We start from the raw sequence: 26,926 nt of genomic DNA on the forward strand, positions 1-26,926 counted from the left end.
AAGAAAATGGCACCCGCCTCTCTACTAACATATTCCCAATAAATTAACAATAACTTCATAAATTAAGAATATCAGAAAAAAGTACAAACAAATGATAACTTCTAAACCAAACCAGATTTCTTAACATAAGTGTTAACACTATAACACTTTTGTTGTGACTGCTGCTTAAGTTAAGAAATCTGGTTTGGTTTAGAAGTTATCATTTGTTTTTTTTTTAAATTGTTGACAACTTAAATGGTTTTAGCAAATGGCTGCAATATAACAAAGAGTGAAAAATTTAAGGGGGTCTGAATACTTTCCGTACCCACTGTATATGTCGTGGGACAAGAGCAAGAAGAGGCAAATTCGGTGTTGAAGCGCTTTGAGACGCGTCTCTCTGCGTGCGCCCTGTGAGCACAGAACACCGCGTGCGGGTGCTGAATTGGGCTCTTTCACATAATTTTCTGTTTGCATGTGTAAACTGCAATTTGCATTTGTTGGTTCAGGTACAGGAGGGCGCGAAGGAGAACTCGGTTCGGTGTTGCTGTCCGTGAGATGCCACTCTCCGCGTGCGCACCGAACACGGCGCACGAGTACTCAGTTGAGTTTTTCCGCGTCTTGTGATGGAATGCTTTAAACTCTTTTGAATGTTTAAATTGGCAAGGCTTAAAAACACGCACAAACGGTAAGCTTTCGTGACTATGCGCAGCAGTGGCCCATCAACTGTCCTGAGCGTCTTTTTAGGCTGGCCTCAGCCAGTCGGCTGAGATCGCCGGGGGCCCCCCTCAGCCGTGGGCCCCTAGAATCGTCACCACCTTTCACCCCACTAGCGACGGCCCTGGATGCTACTGCTACCTCTAGTAGCTTAATTGGATTTATACAGCCATACATGTTTGAGCGTGCAAGTTCGTTATTTAATTGTAGACGCGCGGCAAGCTCGCGCAATGCGTGTCAGCGCTGTAGTGAGTTGAGACTTTCTCGTCTTCAAGGCGTGCACGGCTCAGGGTTGCTTAGCAACGGCAAACACCACAAGAGTGCAAGCTCCGGTGCGATTTGAAAGAAGAGAAAGCAGTAAAGCGGCTTCCTTCGAGATTTTCCTATGGGGTTTTATAATGGGGTTTTTCAATTTATGAGTAAAATAAAGCCTGTGGTAAACATAACTCGACGATACTTCTACAACGTAAATTACACACATCCATACCCAAAACTAAAAATTTGAAGCAGTTATGTTCATTTTTGAAAACGTATGTTTTTAATAAGTAACTAGATAAGAACGTTTAGGCTGTGAGTGTGTGCAGTTTACATTGTAGAACAAAACGTAAAAGTATCGTCAAGTTATGTTTACCACAGGCTTTATTTTACTCATAAATTGAAAACCCCCATTATAAAACCCCATAAGAAAATCTCGAAGTAACCCGCGGCGAATTACTCTTCCGGGTTCTGACGTCATAGTTCCCCCACTCTATTGGTGAAAAACTGTTCAACGGTTTAACTCCACGATGGACCCTTTTCACAAGACTGTGATGACGCGTTTAACGGTCATCAGCATCATAAATCCTTGAAAGTTTTTCATATTTGTATTTTTTTTTTTAAATGTATCTACATTTATAACACTATTCTTTGTATTGTATTACCTTGCATCAAATTACAAAAGCTAGTTTACGCTAATGCGAGCGGATTTCTAATGCAGCGTCTATGGGAGGGATGGTAAATTTGACATTGTTCTCTCTTCTGACTGCCGTTATCAGTCTCTCTCAGTTTTTTCCCTTTTATTGAAAATCATGAAAACACTATCATGGAGTTTTTCTATTACTATTTGAGCAAATGGGAGTGCAAAAAATATATTTGTGGTACTCTCCCATTCACCGCTCTTCAAGTTAACCCAACTATGACGACTTCCGCTGCTGAGAAACCCGGAAATGTGAAAAAGTTCAGAGTCTTTGTAATACGTTTCAGCAATACATTTGTAATGTGTTTAGAAACAATTCTCAGAATTCTCTTTACACGGACTTTAAACTGCTGTGAATACTATCCATTTTCTTTATCAATTGTTTACCTTCACCTAAGACATAAGCAACTGTGTTAAGTTAACTGTGCAAGGATACTTGCAGAGACATGCATTTTGACAGTTTCGCACGTATGTGTCATTTTAGGCACTCAACGCGTCTACACCAGACGCGAGCGGCGCGGCGTGACAAAATACTTTAGAACCCATTATAATCAGTGATGCTGTCTACACTGGATGCAGGCGTGCCATGGCAAATCCCCACGAGTAAATCCCTCGTTCTTTTTATGATGTACTGACACAAAGTTCATAGGATTTGCAACGGTCGCTTTGTCGCATCCAGTGTAGACAGTGTGGGTGGTGCAACGCGACAACTGTCGCAAAAACATCAGTATAATGAAAATCGCACATCCTGCGATGTGAATATCGCGGATGTGCACATTGCGATATCAATGCTGAAACGATATATCGTGCAGCCCTAGTAGCTAACCATTTAAATGTTCATATTAAATGCTATGCTGCTATTTATCACTAGGTTTTTTAATTTGGATATGTAAATTAGGTTGTACCTAGATTTATGTAGTGAAAAATCTGTATTTAGTGCTCATATGATTTTATTTTATTAAAAGTAAAATACACCTTGGCCCCTGAAATAGATTCAGTTATGGCTATTTAATTTTGATACAATAATTTTATATATATATATATATATATATATACTATGATTCTATTTTTTTTCTCATACTATTACTACTTTTTTCAAGATACTTTACTTTAAAGTACCTTTAGTTTTGTGCATTCATTCATATAATTTCTTTCATAAAATATTTCTTCTACTCCTGTAGATCAGTTAATGAAGTAGTAGTTCATCTGTATGTTTCGTGTTGTAGTTAGCCTCAATACGATGGAAAAAGGGTTTAGCTATGTGAGTGACTTGTTGCATGGGAAGCTACAGTTTCAGAGAAGCTTCCCCAACAATTGTCTGTACACCTGACTTAGATAGTTACTATAAGCCCTTGAGTTATTCTCCAGTTTTTGTTTGTCTGAATAATCAGTGGGCTATTGCTCTAGTCTTGTTTTATTTGTGTTTTTCTGTGCATGTATGTCTGTGATGCGGTGCTCTGATGTATCTGTTTGTTCACTCTGCTCCTCAGATCCTCCAGCAGGAAGACTTCAATAAGAAACCAGGCCGCATGAGTATAAAGCCCATCAATTTTGCAGTGATCCTCAAACTCAGCAAGACCAATCTCCAAGAGAAGGCTTATAAGGTGACACATCCTGTACTACTTTGAGTTTCAAACCTTCATAAATTCTTCATGTTCTTTCAGTTTATGACTACGTATGTATACTAAGCCTGTCAGAATTAATGTGTTACCACATGTGGTTAATTGAAAACTATTTAATGCATTTAATACTTTAAAGGGATAGTGCACTCAACATTTACATTTTCTAAAAGCATGTGGACTTTATTCCTTCATTCTTCTGAAGTTGTATGATAGCTTTATGTCAGAAACTGACTAAAATATTACAAATTTTCATACTTGCTTTTCTTGGTGCTTTCGTGGGAGTTCATGAGAAAAGTGACTGTATAATTTGTTAATCAGTTGATCGGTAATTTAAAAAGTGAAATTTAAATTTGGTATTTTGGAATTTTGGAGCATGACTGAACTTTATTGTTGATTTTTTTAATAAGGTATACTGCATTTTTAATGTTAAGTCTATTAATCTCACATAGGTTTCATGTATTTGATGATTAATCCAGTAAAAATAGTAATATTTTTAAATATTATTACAATTCAAAATAACTGCATGTATTCTATTTGAATATATTTTAAAATGTAATTTATTCCTGTGATTGCAAACCTGAATTTTCAGCAGCCTTTTACTCCAGTCATCAGTGCCACATGATCCTTCAGAAATCATTCTATTATGCTGATTTGCTGCTCAAGAAACATTATTGTTACATTATTACTACTTATTATTACTACAGATATTGAATACAGTCATGCTGCTTTTTTGTAGAAAACATTTTTAGGATTCTTTGATGAATATAATGTTCAAAAGTTTTTTGTAATATTAGAAATATTTTACTGTAACTGATCAATTTAATGAGTCCTCTCTGAATAAAAGTATTATTTCTTTAAAAAAAAAAAAAAACTTTTGACCGGTAGTGCAAATCCAAAATAATGAGCAAAGAGTCATATTTAAATGAAACACAAGGCAATCACTTAAATGCATCAGATAAAGGACTGGATAAAGATCGGCCCTCCTCCTGGGCCAGGAGCCTGTCGTGTCTTCATGCTGACTGACTGTAACTGGATTGAGGTTAGGAGATGAAAGCCTGAACACGCTGCTACACAGGCTAAAGCGCCGCGCGCCGTGTCGCTGCCAAGAGGATTGCCACACAAGCTGCAGGGATTATCCTGCTCTCCTGGTTGGCACGGGGAAGCTTTCCAGTATGTTCACCCAGGCCAAGTCACCACATCCATAGGCCCCCCGAGACGCCGCTCCACCCTTGCTGTCTGGGATCTCTGTCTGACTTACTAAATCTTAAATATTTCCTGACTAGTAAGGGCAGTTACAAGCAGGGTTTTCCCGTTTCCATTGTGGAGGAATGTGTTTGCGAAGGCTGCGGCTGTGAATTTTAGGTAGGGCAGAGGATTTAGGTCCGATCCCTGCACTAAACCGGGTCAGGATTAGTTTGAATGCTTGTATGCCAGGTGTTGAGTAGAGATGTGAATCCTCTGTGGGGGGCAGGGCAGCCATTTCTGTGTAGGGCATAAACTGATTGACTGCTGTTTTTTCCCTGTATGTTACCTCAGGAACAGGTGTCATTTGTAATGGACATTAGTGCTACTGGGACTGGGTTTTTTATTTTTGTGTTAGATTGACACAGTTTTTGAAATTCATGCCTCCCATCTGTAAACGCCACCAGTATGTCTCCAACTTGAGACACGTTTTTAAGTTATCAGTTAAAATGGATTGCATTTACACTACCGTACAAAGATTGGAGTTATTAAGATTTAGAAATATTTATAGAATATTTATAGAAATTAATACTTTTTAGGGGTGGCTCGATACCACTTTTTCAGAACCGATCCTGATCCGATTCCAAAAATTCTGAGTATCTGCCGATACCGATATCAATCCGATACCTGGGCAGTTTTTCTTTTAATCAGTGTTGAATTTTTATACCTCAATGTGTGTTGACCTGATCATGACTTTTTTTTGTGTTACACACAATCTACTAAATATAGACAACTTTATTGTAAAGAAAAACAACAAATGAATGCATATATAATTATAATCTGTGACAAAAAATACTATTATAAACTAGGGTAGTGGATAATTCGGTAGCAATAGTTACTCTAGAAAAATCCTGAGTGCACAATTTTTTTTAATCTAAAATTAGTGGGGGGGAAAACATTATTTAGTGGGGAACAAATAAAAGTGAATAAGTGTAGGACTAAATCTAAAATGATAAAGTAAAATGATATGCATTCATGAAAAACAAGTAATATATTGATATATAGATATATATATATACTGTAAAATTAAAAGACATTTCTTTTAAATGTATAGCACAGTAATGAGGGAGAAACATATGATAAGGCAAACAAGAAAGGCTATTAATAATCTTTCATTGTGCAAAAGTATTATGATACGAAAGGCTTCAAATACAGAGCGGCACAAAGCGTTTCTGCGCATCCCGAGCGCAGAATCATGCGCTTGAGGCAACACGTCACAGAGTCACAGTGCTCCACAAGTCCGCATAAAAAGGTTCAAAGCACAAAGTGAAGAGATATTAATGCATAGTGTATTAAATCTGTGCGATAGTTTGAGCCTTTTCTTTTAACAGTTTTAAATTTCAGTTACTGTGCTCTTTAAGTAGTCAATAGTATACGCACAATATCGGATTTGGATCGGTCTCGTCTGACTGATACCCCGATCCGGCAGAAAATGCCAGTATCGGAGCGATACCGATACTGAATATCGGATCGGTGCACCCCTAATACTTTTATTAAGAAAGGGTGCATTAAATTGATTAAAAGTGACTGTGAAGACATTCAATAAACTATCTTATAAATAAAAGATTTATATTTGAGATCAATTCCAGGGCTCCAAACTGCGACTAAAACGGTTGCATTTGCGACCAAAAATATTAATTTGCGAGTGAAGTTTTTGCTGAGGTTGCTAATGGCGACTATGTTATGACTTGATTTTTTTTCCTGATTGTTTTGCGATCACATCTTTTATGTCCACGTATTAAACTGAGACGATGCGCATTAAAGTTTTAATGGAAAAAAAAGAGTTCCAAACAGTCCTCATCATCTCTGCCGAAATGCCTGCTAAACGCAGCTCAGTTGTGCAGCGCGAGAGATCAAAATTACGGAGATGTGCAAAGTGAAAGTGCAGAAAAGCAGTGTCTATTTCATGCACAACTTGAACAAACTTCAACAGGTAAAGCTGTCAGCTGTGTGGATATTGGCAATATCGTTAACAATTCTCGTTTTTAATCATTACTAATATGGCTTCTTGTTATCAAGATCTTTAGTCTATATGCTGAGTTCTGTAAATGCGTGAACTTCATATTAGCCTGTTTGCAGCGCACTTGCCGTCCAGTAATCACAATAAGCTTTGTGCTTTGTTACTTTTTAATAAACAAAGTATCAGCTTTAACATTCTGCCAAATTCATTACAAAATTCATAAAATAAATGCGGTTTTGGCACTCTTTAATGCGGCAGGCGCAATTGCTTTAGTGCCTCAGTTCAAGCGGCAAGTGAACCTATTATATCTTTATCTATTATAGTATGAAATGAATGTGAATTAATATCAAAAGGTAGGCTATTTTATAAGAGAGCTTACACTTATTGAAATGTCTCATGTAATCGCTCATTCTGTGTCAAACTGTGGAAATCTTGTAAAGCTTGTAAACAATGCCACGTAACAATACCTAACCGCTGGCTATCCATAAGCTCATCAGTCAGCAAGAAAAAGAATTATAAAGAGGAGCATTTTGCTATATTTATTCGCTCTTGCATATTAATATTGTTACTTAACCTGTTGTCTATATGATAAAAAATGCAAAAACCGACTGGATGTGTGAGAGATTTGACAACATTTCTATAGGATGCATTGAGGAGGAGCCCAAACTAATACTGTAAAAAGCGATCAGTTGACTTCTCTTTAAAAAATTGAGGAAACCCAGGGCTCGCAAAATCGCGGGGCTACTGCGTTTCCCAGTTGGGCTACCAAAATGTATCACTGCCCTGCCCAACGGGCTAACTTAAATACGTTGGGTCCTTAAAACCTCTCAATTTACTTGTATAAAATTTATGGCCATAAAAAGTTTTAAATATGTTAAATGGTATAAGAAAAGTCTTAATTATAATTTCAAGAGGTCTTACAGTTGGGGATGGAAAGACAAGAACCGCGATACAGCTGGATTAAACTTCAAAGGGCAATGATGTCATTGAATAAATATGAGTTTGGTGTAGGGAATATTAACAAGTCCCGCCCATTTGGAGCTGGCTCCAACCTCCGTTTATACTTATCTCGGAGAAGCTGCAATATTTGCTCCTAAAGCGCCAACTTAATGCATAATTAAAGAAATACATTAAGTGAACTTGACAATTCTGAGTTACACTGACAAAAAACAGTTTGAAAATGCGTTGTTCACTTTTTATTTTAAGTTGGACCAACTTAAATTTATTAAATTGCAATTACTTAAAAGTTCTTATGGTCCATGATATTGGTACAGATTCTGTGTAATAAAGTTGGAAAAGACGTTTAGTTCCCACTTTAAGTGAACTTTAGTTCCTAGGTCATCTACAAGATGGATTAAAATGCTGATAAAGTCAAGAAAAGAGTAGACAAACACATGACTGTATGATTGAAATGTCAAAATGTAAAGAAAAACAAATAAATAAAACGCGTTTATTCTGTGGCACCTAAAAAAATAATTTGGCACCTAAGTTTTTTCTTATAGGAGCCAATGGCTCCTTACTCGATTTTTTTGTCTGGAGCCCTGAATTCTGTTCTTTTGAACATAAACATTTTAAACATTGATAATAAAAAAAAGGTTCTTGAGCACCAAATCAGCATATTAGAATGATTTCTGAAGGATCATGTGACACAGAAGACTGGAGTAGTGATGCTGAAAATTCAGCTTTACCATCACAGGAATAAATTACACTTTAAAATATATTAACATGGACATTTTAAATAGTAATAATATTTTACGGTATTACCATTTTACTGTATTTTTGATCATATAAATGCTGTATTGGTGAGCATTAGTGACTTCTTTTAAAAACATCAAACTGTATTGTACAAGCAATACAAGCACGTTAACTAGGTTAGCTGAAAATACCACTGCCTGTTGCCCTGTGTAATAAAAGTTTGTTTTTTACTCAACTAAAAAGATGTTTGTCTAAAAATTAAAGAAATGATGAACTGAGAAATCAAAATTCCTTTTGATCTTTTGACATATAAGAGGTCCTTGTACTATAAAAACGTTCTCTAAGTTTCAGAAGTCAAAACGTTCTTGTTAGTCTAAAAACAACTTTTATTGAATCAATCTTCCAAAATGACAGGTTGTGGAATGCACCGCTCTGACGTAATAGTGTGGCTAAACACCACTTCTGCAGAAGAAGACTGACATCACTGTCTGTTTAGCCCCACTGATCTGCACATGCAGTGTGAATAACGAAAGAGGCAAACGTGCAGGTCTATTCGGAAACCAAACGATAAAGATGGTTTGAAGACAACAAGACTGTGCAGTGCCAGATTCTGGAAAAACACAACACGTCTTTGCATTGCCTTCCTTCTGATCCCAAAATTAGGAAATAGTGGATGAACTTTATTTTTAATGAAGTTTCAGAAAGCATCAGTAAGAACTCAGTCCTTTGTTTACTTTATTTTACTGCAAATTTGTTTACAAACAAAGCACAATTGCACACAGGATTTTCAAAAAAATAATTAAACTAAAAGACAATGCTGTGCTGACTATATTGGATCTGGCAGTAATGTCACAACACACAAATGTGAGTAACTGTTTTTGTGTTGTCACTATTGCTTTGTCTGTTAACCAGATCGTTTGATATAGTATTTATGTATTTATGCAGTTTCAACCTAAATCACAGCAGTGTCCATCTGTGAAGGACGTAGGCTGTCAAACATACACAGCTTTAAGCCAATCATAGCAGTGGGCGTTTACTTCCGAGTCTACAATCTGCCACGCCATTCAAACAGACCGTTCTGATGAGGGGGGTCAAAAACTAGACAGAAAGTAGCATTTTACTTCTAAATTATGTTTTTTGATGTACAAATCTTGATAACATTATGTGGACCTCAGAAAACAGTACAAACTAATAAAAAATGCTGTTCATGTTCACCCCTTTTAATCCAAATCCAACAATTAAAAATGAGCATAAACAGATGTTGTTGAAAGCCTGAAACAAATTCTATGCAACACAAACAGTCCTAGCTACCCAAGTCTAATGTCAGACCACATTTCACAACGCAGGTACGTGTTACATTGTAAGCAAGACAGGCTATAGGGGATGTTAGCTTAAACTGTTCAAGGGGGCCCAACACCCTACCTTGCACCAGGCCCTGCGTCAGCTAAGGACAGCCCTGGTCATGCGAAGCACTACGGAAGACGTGAGCGCAGTGGTCAAAGACATCAGTACAAAAATGCAAATCTGTGATTTATAACAGTTTAAAGACTAATTCAATATATTGATATCAATTTCCCTGAAATCATTAACACAAGTTCTATGGTGTATAAATTTGAAGGTAACTCATCGTCCCCTCCCTGTTCGCATAGTATGTTTCTGGGCCATGAATGCATCCTATGTGTTGATTTGTGAATGTTTATGTGTTTTCACTGTTTCAGGATGGTCTAGTGGAGCAGATGTATGACCTCATTCTGGAGTACTTCCACACACAGGCCTGCTCCGTTGGCTTCCCTGAGCTGGCTTTGCCCACCATCATTCAGGTACTGTTCTCACTCACTCTGGAATAAGCTTTGACTTATTCACTTTCCTTCCTAACATTTACTACATCGCCAACAGATCATAATAAGTGAAAGTTATGGAGCGTGCTCAACAGTTGTATTTAATGGCTCATTTTAGTCCTCACACCTCAACATACACATCCCGACACTTACCCTAGCGACACAGCACACACGTAGACCACAGTGTTCACACTAAGACAGCACACAAACACACAGGCTGTAGGAAAAAACCCCAGCTTCTTTCAGCCCTCTCTCACACACACACACACACACACACACTCTGGCCACATCCTCTGTTCTGGCCAAAACCAAGCTTTCCTCGCAGCTGTTTAAAAATCCGGTTTTGAATATTTATTCTTTTGCCCCAGTCAGGTTTATTTATAATATCCACTCCCGTTTCTTCTATACTTTTCATTGGAGGAATTAAAAAAAAATTGGAAATTGAATCTGTACAGAGAGTTTCTAGAGATATATTAATGTTTCTCTTTGACCATAGTTAAAAATTCATATTGCATGTGGCTCTGTGTTCACAATTTTTGTGATGTTTCATTTGTTTGCTCTTTCCCCTACTGTCTCTCATGCATGCTCTCTCATGTTGGTCTCCTCAGCTGAAAGCCTTCTTGAAGGAATGCAAAGTGGCCAATTACTGCAAGCAGATGCGCCAGCTGCTGGAAAAGATACAGGAGAACTGCAGCTACATCACAGGGCGAAGGCAGAAAGCTGCTTTTGGCGTGGCTGATGTCACAGCTGTGGTGAGTACATGAAATTTGTGTAGTTTTTTTTTTTTTTTTTTTTTTTAACCAGGAAAGGGGCAAACTGTTGTTGAAGTCAATATGAAATTAAAATGGATGCATTACAGCTATCTTATAATCTTCTAGCAAAATGTAGGCCTTGTATCAAAAAGCCACACAGATGGGGAAGAATATTGTTAGCAATTAATATAAAAGTTCAACAAAAACCAGTAAAATCCTGTTAAATGCAAGATGCAATCAAGTCCCAAGTTCCTGTAGATGAGTATACCGCCATTCAATTTAATAATTCATGATGTTATATATCAATTAAATATTATTATATTTATTTATTTTTATAAATGTTATAAAATGTTTTATATTTAATAAAACCAATACAATTAATTCATACTTTCTATTCAAAAAATTTAAATATTGTTATATATTATTATTTTCATTTGTTTCTGCATTTGTAATTTTTGTACATTCGTGTCATATCTGTGCAGCAGGGTTATTTTATTATCACTGATTTTTTTTTTTTTTTTGCATTAATTTGTTTTGTTTTTGTTTTCATTTTAATTGTAGTTAAATGATCAGATTTTGCTTTGGTTTGCTAATTTTATGTCAGTTTTAGTTATTTTAGTACATCAAGATAAAATAAATGAACATGAGAAATGAAAATGAGAATTTTATTTCAGTTAAAGTTTATTTTATTTCAAGTAACAAAATTAGTTTTATGGTTTTAGTTTTAGTTAACTGTAATAACATTGCTGTGCAGCATTAAACAGTCTTCTGCACACATTGTACACCTTTATGTATTTTTGTTTAACTGCAGTACTGGAAGTTGCCATCTATAAATCAAGAATTAAAATCATGCACACAGGTCACGGTTGCTCCTACTGTGTACGTCTTATTTGTAGCTCTGTCTGAGTACAGCTGATGTGTTAACTGCTTTAGCACTCGTTAAATGAGTTTGAACATTTTTGTTTTGATTCATTCCGTCAACCCAAGGATTTTTTTTCTTTTTTTCTTTTTTTTTTTTTGTTCTCCACTCTTGAGTTTTTTCCAATTACACAGTGACCATCTAGTCAGACACTTGTGAGCTTTGGGACCAGACATGGCAGTCAGATGTTTATTTTAGCTGTAAAAGCAGACTGTTATCCCTGCAGTTCCTCCTCTTTCCTCCCACCTCAAACACCACCCTGCCTTCCGTCCCCTCGCAGGTGACTGCTGGTCACCCACAGTCTTCGTCTGTGTTTGTGTGTTCAGAGCCCTGCGTGTTTACGTGTGAACACATCTGAGTGTGTGTTGCTGTGGTCAGTTGAAAACAGCATGTGGCGGTTGGCCTGGAGCCTAGTTGACCACACCACCTGGAGGTCAGGAAGTGCAGTCACAGGTCCTCAGACAGACACACACGGCCATCGTGGCATGGAATGCTATTACGACCGTAGCCTGACGCAGGGTCGGTGGCGGATGTGAGATCAAATGAAAGTAATGGAGCGGAAAGCTTTCTAATGCCGTTTCTCTCAGCGAGAGACTCAGAGGAGGACGAGCAGACGTTAAGTGCTTCGTCTGCGAGCGTCTGGTAACATCAATCCAGTAGCAGACTTTGTGCTCGCTGAACAGGATTATTGTATTTACAGAACATTTCACCGTTTTATTAGTTTTGTTTTCTTTTTAGTTTACTTTTAATTAGTGCTGGTGTAAAAAACAAACAAAAAAGTTTTTTTAGAATTTATTTTTAATTTATTTAGTTTCAGTATTGTTTTATCCATATTTGTGATCCTGGACCACAAAACCAGTCATAAGGGTCAATCTTTTTGAAATTGAGATTTATACATATAAATGAATAAAATAAGCTTTTCATTGATGTATGGTTTGTTAGGATCAGACAATATTTGGCCAAGAGACAACAATCTGTAATCTGAGGGTGCAAAAAAAATCAAAATATTGAGAAAATTGCCTTAAAGTTGTCCAATGAAGTACTTAGCAATGCATATTACTAATTGAAAACTAAGTTTTGATTTACGGTAAGAAATTTACAAAATAACTTCATGGAACATGATCTTTAATGTCCTAATGATTTTTGGCATAAAAGAAAAATATTTTGACCCAAACAATGTATTGTTGGATATTACTACAAATATGCCCGTGCGACTTATGACTTGTTTGTGGTCCAGGGTCACATTTAGTTATATAATTGAAAATGTATATTGGATTTTATATATGAATAATTTTATAAATAGGTAATTCATGTTTATATATTTATATCATTTTATATATATATATATATATATATATATATATATATATATATATATATATATATATATATATATATATATATATATATATATATATATAATATAATATAATATAATATAATATAATATTGTTTATTAGGGATGCACCGATACCACTTTTTCCAGTACTAGCCCAATACCGATACTCTTATTTTTGGTACTTGCGGTACCGATACCGATTTTCATTGCATTTGTACATTTTTTTTAAATATTGGGTACAGAAACCAAAAGATTATGTATAATGTTAGTTGGTTAACTTCATTTATCAAATAGATACAGTCAAACCAAAATTTATTCAGACACCTTCAACATTTAATAACAATAACATAAACATTATCAAAGTTTATTCGTTATAGTTTAGAAAAGAGTTAAATTGTGTCAGAACAAATTCAGTTTGATAATGTCAGATAACTTTGATAGAACGGTATGTACTGGATTACAATCAACCAAAAATTACTGTTAAATTACTGACAGCTGTTAGTATGACAATATTTACACAACTATCAATACCTTGTCAGTCTTAATAACAGCCTTTAGTCTCCTGGGCATGCTGTAAACCAGGTTCATGCAAACCTGAACTTCAGTTTTTTTTTTTTTTTTCACAGACTTCCCAGACTGAATAATTTTTGGTCCCAAATTTATATCAATTTTACTGGTTGTCCACTGAATGAAGAATTTTTGGGTATAATATGTCACAGTTTATTTTGCTATCATCACTTACATAAATGAACTATAGTGTGCTGCACTCAAAAAAAAAAATCAAAAATTATATGTGGTGTCTGAATAATTTTTGGTTTGACCATATACTTCGGTTATTTTCACACTTAATTATACCCATTAACATGTATTTTACAAGTTTTTGTTACTTTGCTCTATGGTACATCATCTTTTATTTAATAGCATTAGAGCTGCTCCATTGCAGCGGCTTGTTACTGTAATCACGCGTTTTGCTGTACTAATGCAGGGAACCACTCCTTATAAATCTCCTAACTGTACAGAGATAAAGTCGCGTTTTTTCATCTGAAACGTGCTGCGATTTATTTTCCAAAGCCACTCATATAATGCAGAAACACTCATGAAGCAAGCAAAACGCGCAACGCGCGCAAGTATTTGTACTGGTGCAGAATGAGAGGGACAACAGTATAGCCTAGCGCATTTCACGCAGGCTTTTAGTTTCACTTTCGCCAGAAAGTCGTGTATGCATAAGGTTGAAAATAAATGATGTTTATAGTGAATGCCCCTATTTAAATGGTCTTATATTTACGATTTAGTTTTAATCCAAATGATGCGTGCTAAGTGAGCGAATATCAATAAAGATCACACAACAGAAATGATCTCTCTCTATCTCCCTCTCCCTATCGTTAAGTAACTTGTGCATTGTTTTACTTACTTGTTTTTGAAATATCCGACCGAACTACAAACTTTCCAGTGATGTCTGTGAGAACTCGACAAGCTCGCGCATCTGCGCGCTCAATCCACTCAGCGTGCTTTGCTTATCAGCTCGCGCTCAACAGCTATACAGGCGTTAAATATTCATTGCATACATATACTTCGTAGACATTCTTAATCTCTAATAAGTCAATTCTGCTGCCTGTTGTTCTGTTGTCGGTGTTTCTTTGTCTGAATATGGCACTTATCACATGCTGTGTGGTATCGGCGTTTAGTATAGGGGCATTTTTACGAGTACGGGTACAGGAGCTCAGTATCGGGCCCGATACCGGTGCATCCCTATTGTTTATTACTACTACTAATAAATATTAATACTAATAGTAATAATAATAATTATTATTATTATTGTCACCCATTTCAAAATTCTAGAATTAAGATTTCTAAACGTTGTATACAGAAAGTGAACTGTGTTGGTTGTTTTCTATATCAATCAGATGGCCTCCTTTCTGTTTGATTGTGCATATATATATATTAGTTTAATTAAAAATATATCATTAATTTTCTTTAGAATTCTGCTTAGTTGTTGACCATATTGTAGTGTGCATTTATAATTCATTTTCTTTCTTTTTTTTTAATGCAAATTTTTGTCTTTATAGCAGTTTCAGTTAACAGTAATAACCCTGGTGCTGACTGGGCTGATAATGATGAAATTGGTGGGAAGAAAAAAATGAGGGGACGGCAGGGGTGAAGGTTGTGAGAGAAGGTGAGAAGTTGCTTCCTCTCTGGGGCGAGATCTCGGCTCCATTCATCTCCATCTCCGCTCTCATTTGTCACCCCTGCCGACGCACAGCCCGTTCATCTCTCCTCCCCGCCCCTTGCTGTCTCTGGACTGACTCGTGCTTCTGATAAATATTTAAGGCCGTTTAAGACTGAAATGAAGGAGGGGTGGAAGGGTCTGTGTCTCTCCTCTGTGTAATGTTGAGCCGTAGGGAGAGATGCAGCAGGGCAGAGCATGCAGACAGCATGGCACCACGCCGGGGTGCGTCTGTCGCTGGGCTCTGGCCAGCGGGAAAGATGTCCTTTAGTAACAAGGGTGGCATGGCAAACTTCTCACCCGGCACTGCCGCCAGCACAGCTGCATAAAGCCGCATGCCCCACAGATCAGTCCAACAAACAAATATCTGTCTCTATGGGTTGTACCAGTGCCTCCATCAGCTCTAATACTAACCCTAACACTTCACACAGAGGTTAAATAAATATATTCCTAAATACCTAGTGTTGTTTTATTAATTCATATTTTGAATTAACTTTTATTTTTAGATTTTAAATGTTCATTTTTTTTAAATTTTTTAATTTTTTTTTTAATTTACATATTTCTAAATGGTTATTTATTTTAATTCAAGTTTTATTTCAGTTAGTAATTTTAATGCTTCAGGTTAAACTTGTTTCATTTCTCATTTTCATTTAGTTAAAATTTTAGTTTTATTTCAATTATTTGCTTATTATTTATAGTAATTATATTGGTTATATGAAAAAATCAGCACTCTTAAACTTGAAATGATCTCAGCTGCTTGACACCAAAGCTCAATGTGCATGTATACCAACCATTGAAATGGCCTAAACATTGCGTTGTAATTTCTTGCTGTTAATTTTAGCCTTAGCACCATAGTGCTGAGTGATCGCATCAGGATTTCCTTCCAGAATGTGCACAGCAGTAGTTGAACAGATGCTTCAAAGGATGAAGCCCCCAGTTTGCCAGGGAGCTCATCCTCGCTGGTCATGTACACATCTGTTAGCTTTGTTTGGGTCTGTTGCATCAAGGAAGGAGCATATTGCGCCCCTTTTCTAGCTTTGATCATTTTCACTATTCTACAAACCACTGCAAATTGTTATAAATAAGTTTAGCTAACTGTAGACTGAAGTTGAGATTTATTACGGTCTATTGAATTTGGAGGTCAACTAATCTCATTTTACCTGATCAATATCATCCACAAAGACCTTTAAGGAAAAGCTGGCACTCTCTTACACCCTCCCCTGCCCCTTTATCCTTCTATTAGCCACTTATTTTTGCTGTTTCAGAGAAAAGGTGTGCACCAAGGGTCGCTTCTTGGTCCACTACGATTGGCCTGATGCTTCATTAATACACTTTAGAGTATAGTGATAGATCTTACAATCTTTGTTTTCTGAGATGTTCCAGACTTGCTGGTGTGTGTGTGTTTTGGGGGGGTATTGATTCAAAATAACAGAGCAGGCCTGTGTGTACACATGATGTCGAACAATTGTACTTTTTGAGTAACTTTATGGCTTTATTTTGTTGAGAATGTGTATTGAGATCCCTTTTGTTTAGCTCTCCTATTGGTGAACATGCAGTAGCATTCGTTGTGTTTATTTTGGTGTGTTTACAGGCGGCCTGGGAGAAGCAGGTAGCAGAGGAAGGCACTCCACTCACTAAATATTACAGCCAGTGGAAGAAACTTCGTGAAAAGGAGATTCAGCTGGAGATCTCTGGAAAAGAAAGGGTAAAAATGCCAAAACCACATCCACGGTTACCATTAGACTCAAATAATCCAAACCACACCTTTCACAGGAAGTTGGATTTAGACAGGTCCTCAATTTTTTTTTTTTTCATTGAAAGTGTCATTATAATGCTATGGTTTGATCTTCAGAAAGAATCTCATTTTTTGGATTATAAATATATATCGAGATGGCTGTTTACCCAAATGCTATTTTAATGCTAGTCTTATATTAAATGCACAGATGTGATCATCTTTGTGAAAACTGTAGTGCTGGTTCTGTGAAAGCACCTACTGTGTGTGTTCGTGTATGTGTGTGGAGCTGGAGCGTGTCCATAGGGAGATAATGGAGATGACACCAGGCGGAGTGTTGGCGTCTAGGAAGCGGCAGATTGGCGGAGGAGGCGGCAGGGCTAGTGCTACAGGAAGAGTATTATAGCGCTCAGGGCTGCGTCCCAGGCTTTGATCCACCAAGTCCCCACGCTCAGATCTGATTACCACTGCCTCCCTCCTGCCTCTACTGCCTCTGCCACTTCCTCCATCAACACACACACACACACACACATGTCCCATTATGTTTTTAGGAGAGAATAATATAACTTTATTATTTTTTGTGGCTTTTTGTTTTCTAAATTATTTTTGTATTATATTATATTATGTTATATTATATTATTAATTTGAATCCTTTGTAGTATTAAGATATATATATATATATATATATATATATAGATAGATATAGATATAGATATATAGATGAAAGGGGTTGAATACCCAGTCTCATCAGTGACTCATTTTTTGACATCTGATGTTAATGAGATGGAAGGAAACTCAAAGAATAGCTCATTGTACATCAACTAGAAAAAAAAAACACTTCCACTTCCATTCAACCAGATTTAGTGTACAACTAAATCTGAAATGAAAACAAGCATTTCATCAGCATTATATTCTCATTAATGTTACGTATGAAGTGTTTTATGTTTTTGCCAGTTTTGATTAATGACAGTATTTAAAGATCTTTTTTTTCTTTCCCATCGCTTTTTAATTTAGATGGAGGACTTGAATCTCCCTGAGATCAAACGCAAGAAGGCTGAAGAAAAGAAAGCAGACAAGAAGGAGTTCAAGGGGCTTTTTGAGTCAGATAGTGACGACGATGATGACGACGACCTGTTCAAATCCAAAGGTAAGGCTTCATGTTAATATATTGCCCAGTTCCTGTATTGCAACTAATGCATATACCATACAAATACATGTTTAATGTGCAATAGGAAAGATTCCTAGAGTTTTGTTTTCCTGTAATGCCTTTCTTTGTCACTGGGAGGCTGTAGTCCATTGCACTGCACTGTCAGAAGATTCTCATCTCAGAGTTGGGTTCTGAAACACAGAAAATTTAAACCCAACCGATCTATTGAAGTGCAGCTTTATTTTATCTCTGTTTTGTTGTAATGCTTAAAGGAATAGTTCACCCAAAACTGAAATGTGTTGGAAATTTTCTCTCATGCCAAACAAGATGTAAATGAGTTTGTTTGTTCATCGGAACAGATTTGGTCAAATTTAGCATTACATCACTAGCTCTCCAATGGTTCCTCTGCAGTGAATGTGTGCCGTTAGAATGAAAGTTCAAACAGTTGGTAAGTAATTCCCACAACACCAGTCTATCAGTTAACTCATTGTGAAGTGAAAAGATTTGTGTTTGTAAGAAACAAATCTGCCATTAAGACATTTTAACTTTAACCTGTCGCCTATGGACACGAGTCCATGATAATGCTTCCTCCAGTGAAAAAGTCCATCCCCTGTTGTCCTCTTACATCAAAATTCACCGAAATATTTGTTTATAACTGTTTTGGCTTGTAAGTGGTGCTTGATCCATGCATTTTTCTCTCCTGATTCAGACAAGCACACTTTTTCAATGGAAAAAAAATTATATTATGGATAGAGGACTCATATTTTAGCCAAAAGCAACATTTTGAAATTAAAAAAGAGCATCTTAATTTGTCTATTGATTTATTACAAACATGCAGCTTGTGAATTACTTGCATTACTTGTGGATTATTGCAATATTTTTATCAGCTGTTTTAACTCGTTCTGATGGCACCCATTCACTGCAAAGGATCCACTGATGGGCAAGTGATGTAATGCTCGACTTTTCCAAATCTGTTCTAATGAAAAAACTAATTTGCATCTTGTATGCCTTAGGGTTAGTAAATTAAGCACATTTTATGCAGAAAAATTGTAAGGAACTTTATTAAACTGATTGTAAAAGTGGTCTCTATATGACAGGATTAAAGGGGAGGAGCTGAAAAATAAGAGGGCTTGATGTCAACTGAAGGGAATGGTTTTTTTTTTAGAGTTAGAGCAAGGTTAAACATTTTGTTGAAAGATTATAAAGATAAATATTCATTATATATTCCAATAATATGTGCAAATCATTTTGGTTTCATGTTGGCTTTGAAAATTTTAAATTAGATTTTTTAAATCTTTACAATTGACATTTTAATATTTAGAAGCATTTCCGTGGAAGCAGGAAACTGTATTACATATTTCAAAAACAAAGAACAATTATATAACGATTAACTAACACAAAATAAATATATTTCAGATGTGTGAGCCTAATATCGCTCGCTCGTGTTCTGTCTCTCTCTGTGAATGGATCTCGGTGGAGGGCAGGTCAGCTGTCAGACGTGCACTTGCCTCTCCTCTTTAACTCTATATCTGGAGTTGTGTGCTGGGTCATGTGTCGGACACATGCCACACTCTCCCACTCCTCCCGCCCATGAGCCGACAGCCGCAGAAAAAGTCCCATGGAGGTGGGAGGCGAGAGGAAGGGCTTTTTTTATTTTTATTTTTTATATTACATCTGGTGCTCATTGTGTGGAGTCCCTACAAATCTCTCTCTCATTCTGTCTGTCTCTCGCTCTCTCTTACTCTGTTCTCTCTTACAGGAAGCTTTTTTTTTGCATACTTGGATCCCAGTGGGGGTTTGTAATTCAAAACATTTGCTTGGAAAGATGTTAGTGGCCGCTCCTTCACCACACGGCTTAACTGGCCCCATACCTCCAGCGCTTAGACCCGAGGAATACAGTCACATGACCTCTAATATATTAATTTGTGGTCTCTGTTGCATATTGTCAAACAGAAAGCTCTTTTTTTTGTTGTTGATTTGTTGTTCTGTTTTACTCCTTTACCAAACCAACAAATATATTTCACTTTTCGACACTTTTGATTAAGACATTTTCACTTCTGCAGTTGGTTTTATGGCGGTCACATGGCAGAGATTTAGTATAAGCGGCTGGTGTGACCCTAAGAGTCGTCGCTGTAGTGAGAAAGAGGGTAGGAAAGGGTGGAAGTGGAAGGAAGAGACTTATTTATAAAGTCATTGTGCATTCACATATTTGCATATCCGTACCCTGAACTGGCTATTACAAGATCTGACTACGACTGGTTGTGCTGGAGTTTGTTTGGAGTTTGAGGATATGATATATATATATATATATATCCTTTTGCACATTTAATTTTGCTAATTAAAACAAATCGAAGAAATTCAAAGAATCGTTTTGTTTTTTTAAAGACATTACTACTTTTGTTCAGTAAAGTACATTAAATAAATAGTTACAAAAAAATATTTCAAGTAAATGCTGTTCTTTTTAACATTTTTATTCATCAATCAGACCTGAAAAATTTGTATCATGGTTTTCAGAAAATTATTGATCAGCACAACTGTTTTCAGCATAGATAATAATAAGAAATATTTCTTGTGCACCAAATCTGCATGTTAGAATGATTTCTGATGGATCATGTGACACCGAAGACTGGAATAAGACAGCTTTGCCATCACATGAATAAATTTCAATATATTAAAATTCTTTCAAATTTAACATTAGAAACTTTAACATTTGAAAGAATACTATGGCAACGTTAGTGCTTTCCATATTCAAATTGATTTTTTTTTTCATGAATATTTGGTTGACCTGAAGAATGAAAGCTGTATCATACACATGGAAAATTATGAGCTATATCACCGCTTATCGACACTAGGGGTGTGACAATACACTTAGCTCACGAGATGAGACAAAATACAGATACTTGGTTCAGTAGAAAGAGGACCATATTTGGTCACACTTTATATTAGGTGGCCTTAACTACTATGTACTTACTTCAAAAAATATGCACAATGTACTTATTGTGTTCATATTGTATTGCAAAACACTTTTGCTGCTATTGAGGTGGGATATGGGTAAGGTTAGGGACAGGTTTGGTGTAAGGGATGGGTCAACAGTGTAATTATAAATGTAATTACAGAAATTACTTACAGATGTAACTACATATAGGTATTTTAAAAATATATAAGTACAATGTAAAAACATGTATGTGCACAATAAGTGCATTGTACCAAATAATTAATTTAAATGTAAGTACATAGTAGTTAAGGCCACCTGATATAAAGTGGGACCCAATATTTTAATACTATTTTTAAGAAATTTTCAATGATGAAATATTTGTCTTTTAATTACAAAAAGTAAAGCAATGCAGTTGTATTTAGAAATATTTTAACTAATCTAGTGCTGTAACTAATGATTATTTTGGTAATCAAGTAGTTAGCCAGTTTGGAGGCTAAAGTAAACAGCATAGATATGTATGTCTATGGTAAACAGTACTGCTCGTCACCCCACAGAAGAGATGGGCGGGGTCAGCTGAGTCATTAGCATTTAAAGCAACATGGACCAAAAAACGGCTTGATGAAAACAGAGCTGATTTTGACAGGGTAAAAAAAAAAGTTTTTTACACTACCATTGAGAACTTTTAACCAAAGTATGCTATAGGCTTTTAATTAAGACCCTAAAGAATCATATCAACTTTAAATAATTATTCAAATTAAAGATTTATTTAGGGTATCTTAAAAACTAAAGTTATTCATATTTAACAAAATCAATTTTTACTGTATCTTTGATCAAATAAATATCGCCTTTGTGAGCATAACAGAGGTCTTGCAACGTTTAAAAATCTCACTGACCCCAATCATTGATTCTGTTCACTTTTAAAATTAATTAAAGAAAAAGGCAGAAACATTTTGCAAAAGGTTCATAATTTTGATTTTTGATTCAAACTTAATATCAAGTTTCCATCATTTGAATTATTGACAAGTTGATATTCTCATTGGCATAAACTCAGGTTGGCCCAGTATTGTCCAATTAATGTGCTGTATCCGTTTGTCACTATTTTGAAGTAGTCTGATGACTTTTCCCAACTTCTAGTTTGTAAGTCTCTTAAGTTTTGGTGTGTTTCACTACTTGCTGGTTTGGTCTGCTTTTGGCCCGTTAATATTCTTGAGTCGTGTTTGTTATTTTGTTGTCTCTGCAGTGTGCCAGATCGTTTAATGCCTTCAACGTTGTCAAAAACTTGGCTTGAGCTTTCTCCATCTTAAAGTGGAGATTTTGTAAACACCCTCATCTTCAGTGTTTCTGTGTCATGGCTGTTTTCAGAGCTGAGAGCAACATGTAGATTGTGTCTTTTGAATTTTATTTTTATTTTTTATTTTTTTCTCCCCTCTTACATTTTCACTGTATTGATCACCCCACAGGCAGTCATTAAAGTCTTTGCCTCGTGCTCCTGGTGGACTTTCTGTACCCTCTCTGAACTCTCCGGTCAGTCGGTCACCGGTTATATTAAGATGCATGAGGCTCCTCTCAGCAGCAAGGTGTGCGCCTGGTGTTAAGCTCGGCTCCCCCCTCTGGCTGGCTCCAGTGTGTGCTGGGTAATTAGGGTGGAGGGTGCCTGGCTGGGGAGGTGTCTGTGCTGCCATTCACCTCCCAGGCAGCATCTAATCAAATCCCACTTCAAAGCTCAGGGATTTCAACCCCGTCCTCTTCAGAGAGCACGAGACACTCCCACACACACCTCTGGATTAACAAGGCTAAATTGCAGTCAGAAGCTAGCCTCTATTTTTGTCATGTAAATAGTAACCTATGCGTGAGCAGCATGGGTAGGTCAGCTGTGGTGTAGTCTAGTCTCTAGACGAACTCTTCCACTAGAATCAAGCAAGCTCTTTCTGTTGAGTGTGTTTAATGGGAGTTCATGTGTATAGATTGTCTTAAAAGTTAAATGTAACATTGTAACGTTATAACTATGAGTATTCACTTAGTGAAAAGTAAATATAACAAGTCAAAATACATTTTAGCGGCAGACCAAGTCTTTATATTTTAAATAGAGGCTGAAATGCCAAAATTAAACTTTTAATTCAGCAAAACCAAAACTGAAAATAACATTAGTTTACTCAATAAAACAAAATCTACACTCAAATAAAATCTGAGTTGAATGCAAACATTTAAATAGCAAATAAGGCAGTTTTTAATGTTCTTAACTTTTTAGTGATATAATTATGTTTCTACTTATATTTGCTGTTGAAATATAAACATTTAAACAGTGTTTGTAATAACATGACAGATTTATTTAAACATACATTAAATAATAAAGACATCACTAACAGGTAAAGTATAAATATAATGAATATGTAATATACTGCACTTATTTAATAGAATGCTCCTCTTTAGAGTTCTTTTTTTTTCTAGCTAACTGTCAAGCTTATGGACATTAAAGGGCTTTACTAAGGTAACCGTAACATTGTGACATTTATTTATAAGCTGTTTTATTTGTCGGTTGCTTGAGCGATTACATCGACCATGATACATTTCAATAAGTTGTTCTGTATCTTTTCTAAATATATTTTCTCTTAAATATTTATTTTTGTTCATTCATGTTTATTTAATGAAAAGAAAGTGATGATCAGTTCATGTGCCACTTAAACTGAGGCAGATAAAGCAGTCTTTAACACCACATTAAAAGAGTGTCAAAATAACATTTATTGATTGAATTTTTAAATTATAAGGTGGAAGACGTGTTTTGAGAACTGAAAACAACTGAAAAAAACATAGTCTAAAATTAGGGTTGGGTACCGAAACCCGGTACCAATATGGCACCGGTACCTATGTAACCGGTATGTACTAGAACCGAATCAGAACGGAGATTTCGGTGCCATGCCTGAGCGATCGATTGAAATATTTGTACTTGTTTCTCCAAAACTAACGTAAGAAGCATCATCACCGGCACCTCGTGTGAAAAATAATTTCCCGACTGAGAAAATGCACGTGAACTCAAGTCGGAAAGCTCGAATACAAGTCCAACAAATCTTTGTAGTAATGCGAGCGTGCTGTTTTCACATTCCAACTTAAAAGCACAACTCGGGAAATGAGAGCATCCGAGGAGTGCGTGAATGCAGAAATTACACTTGCTCTGACGGCAGCAGGTAGCCTGCCATTAACTAGCTAAACTAAACATTCTTAAATTAAAATGCCTAAAGCTAAAATTATCTTAAAATTAAAGTTCTGCTACTTCTGTGACTGGATATGTGGATTTTTTTGTGCGAGGGCGCCCTCTGGCATCCAGTATGAATGAAAAAGACATCATGTGTTTAGTGCTAATGGCCAATCCAATTATTAATTGGTCAATTTTATTTATTTGTATTATTTTTAAGTATTGGTTTAGGCACCGATACAGTTTTAAAAGCATCGATTTGGCCCCGGTATTGAAAAAAAAAAAAACGATACCCAACCCTGTCTAAAATATTGATCTTGGGATTTAAGAACTGATAATTGTTCATCAAAAATTACACTTTTTTTTTTTTTTTTTTTTTATAAATAAAGTCAAACATATTTCTTTGGATTAGCCATGCACCAGTGAATTTTGATTTCATGTTGACTTTAAAATGCCTGTTCACCTTACCTCAGTATTAGTAAGATCACTTGTAAGACCAATTAGATTAGAGCTTGTGACCTTCGGAATGAATGAATACAAATGAATATTGTTCTGAAGACATTCTGAATTTATTTATTTATTTATTTTATTTTAATTTTTTTTTTTTACAGAGGATAAGGGTGACTCTGATGAGGACGATGAAGGCCTTGAGGACCTCTCAGACCTGAGCGATGATGATAATGAAGAGGATGTAGATGACTTGGAGGAGGATAATTCAGGTACCATATGTTTCTGTAATGAGCTAGGATTGGCTTAGTTTAGGGTTAGATATTTACTAAGACTTTGAAAATATAAAATCTTCTGTATATGTTTTCAACACAATTCTGCTCATATTTTTCAACCACTTTAACTGTAGGTAGCATGCCATTTATCTTTTCCCCATTTTTATCATTGTCTCAGATGGTGACCAGAAGAAGCCCTCGTCTTCTAAAGGCAAAGCACCAAAGAAGATGTTGAACACAGAGCTGAAGGAGGTGGCTGAAGGAGATGAAGATATGGTTGAGGACCTGGAGCTCTCTGATCAGGACTAAACTCAGTGTTACATCAGAGGGACAACATTTCTATTTCACATCCAAACATGATTTATACTGTTATTAAAGCAATAGCTCACCAAAAAATCAAATATATTTCAGTGAATTGTTCCTTTAAGAGCCATGTACAGCCCCTGTTGTAGTAATGTTGTTTTTTGTTTTTTTTGCACCATTGTATTTTATAAAGTGTGAAACAAAACAAATGAATCTAACATTTCGTAAGGTTGTCAAATTAAAAAGACCTTATTAAAAAATCTGAACTTCATTTTAAAACTACTAAAGGCTGTCTTTTTCAGCTCAGTATTTGGAGATGTTGCATTGTGCCGAGGGCACTGCTTGTGTTTGGAGGTGGTGAATGGGCAGGCCAGAGGCGGGAGGTGGAGGCACGGGGTCGGCCCTGAGCACCAGGCTGCCAAACGCTCGTATCATCCACTGCCAGGCTGTGCTGCCCAGGTGGAGAGAGAGGAAGAGACGAAAACAGAGAGCAGTCTGTTCTCTCGCCAAAACATCTCTCCCCTTCAGTGCTTTCGCGTCACTTTCTGAAACCGCTTGGCTTTTTCTAAATGTTTTAAAGCAGCGTTTAAGCTGCCAGCACTCCACACAGCTCTAGTGGTGCTGTAAGACATTGGTTAAGAAAGACTACTCTACTAGAATAGTCAAAAAATGAAATGTATCCTCGTTTACGTTTAACAATTTTTTTTGACTCGAGTTGTTTCATCCAGTTCACAAGTCTGAACAATTTGTTTAGGAATTAGACTGATCTCGTTCTTGCGATCAACTGATATGGTAACAGTTCACTGGAGAGAAAGACTGTGCACAGATGATGACTAATTTAGGTCTGTCTCAAACATAACGCAAGACATCAGAAGACTCTGAATATGAGGACACATCATAAAAACTTAAGTGTTTCTGCATCCTTTTTAATGTCCACATTCACTGTAATTGCAATGTCCAACACATTCTCTTTTTGCGTTTCATGAAAGAAAGTCAAAGGTTTAGAACACCTTAAAGGGTCAGTAAATGGTAACATTTTATATAAAATCATCCTCTCTCATGCTCACAACTGGGTGTAACAGCTGTTGTTTATGGCTGAAGCATCTTTCCTGTTGCATAATGGGAGTGTGAGCACATATATTTTGCGCTCTGTTCTTTCCATCACTCCCAGCTTGAGGTGCTGTTCAGAACGTCAAGCAACGTTAAATTCAGGCCACCGTGACTGAACGTCAGCTGGGCTGCATTAGAGTAAATTCAGTTTGCACTAGAGCTGCCGCATGCATCATGCCTGTGTTTGCGCTAGTCTGGGTAACAGGTTTACTCGTCTATCACATGCAGCACCTGGCACTGACAGTCACGGGTGTAGTGAAAAGATTTTTTTTTTAAGGGGCGGATGGTGGACGTCCCTGAGAGTCAGTTGTTCTTTGGGTTAGGCGGGGGCCACAGGGGCCCTGGCCTGTGACTGAACCTGACGCTCTGACAGCTGTTGTTGACCTGAACCCTGCCCCCACCCACCCCACACATGCGCACACACACACACTCTCACTCCCTCCCCTAACCAGGGGATTTACCGCCCGCTGGGGCCGCCACTCCCTGCCCTACTGTAGAGGAGTTTGGAAATAAACATATTACTCAAAGAAAAAAAGAGAGTGCATCTG

The 26,926-nt window shown here is 36.6% G+C and overlaps 1 protein-coding gene across 1 annotated transcript in view; it reads left to right on the forward strand.

Annotated features, from left to right (window-relative positions):
• The window catches only part of noc2l (NOC2-like nucleolar associated transcriptional repressor), a 40,454-nt gene extending 14,915 nt beyond the window's left edge, over window positions 1-25,539 (forward strand). The window contains exons 13-19 of the mRNA XM_058763068.1: window positions 3,139-3,252; window positions 9,886-9,987; window positions 10,614-10,757; window positions 16,831-16,944; window positions 17,986-18,118; window positions 24,855-24,962; window positions 25,144-25,539. Of these exons, the coding sequence (XP_058619051.1) occupies window positions 3,139-3,252; window positions 9,886-9,987; window positions 10,614-10,757; window positions 16,831-16,944; window positions 17,986-18,118; window positions 24,855-24,962; window positions 25,144-25,274 (846 nt within the window). The 3' untranslated portion in view covers window positions 25,275-25,539. The remainder of the gene's footprint in view (window positions 1-3,138; window positions 3,253-9,885; window positions 9,988-10,613; window positions 10,758-16,830; window positions 16,945-17,985; window positions 18,119-24,854; window positions 24,963-25,143) is intronic.
• The last annotated feature ends 1,387 nt before the right edge of the window (window positions 25,540-26,926 follow it).

This window comes from Onychostoma macrolepis, chromosome 23 (assembly GCF_012432095.1).
Source record: "Onychostoma macrolepis isolate SWU-2019 chromosome 23, ASM1243209v1, whole genome shotgun sequence".
Taxonomy (NCBI): domain Eukaryota; kingdom Metazoa; phylum Chordata; class Actinopteri; order Cypriniformes; family Cyprinidae; genus Onychostoma; species Onychostoma macrolepis.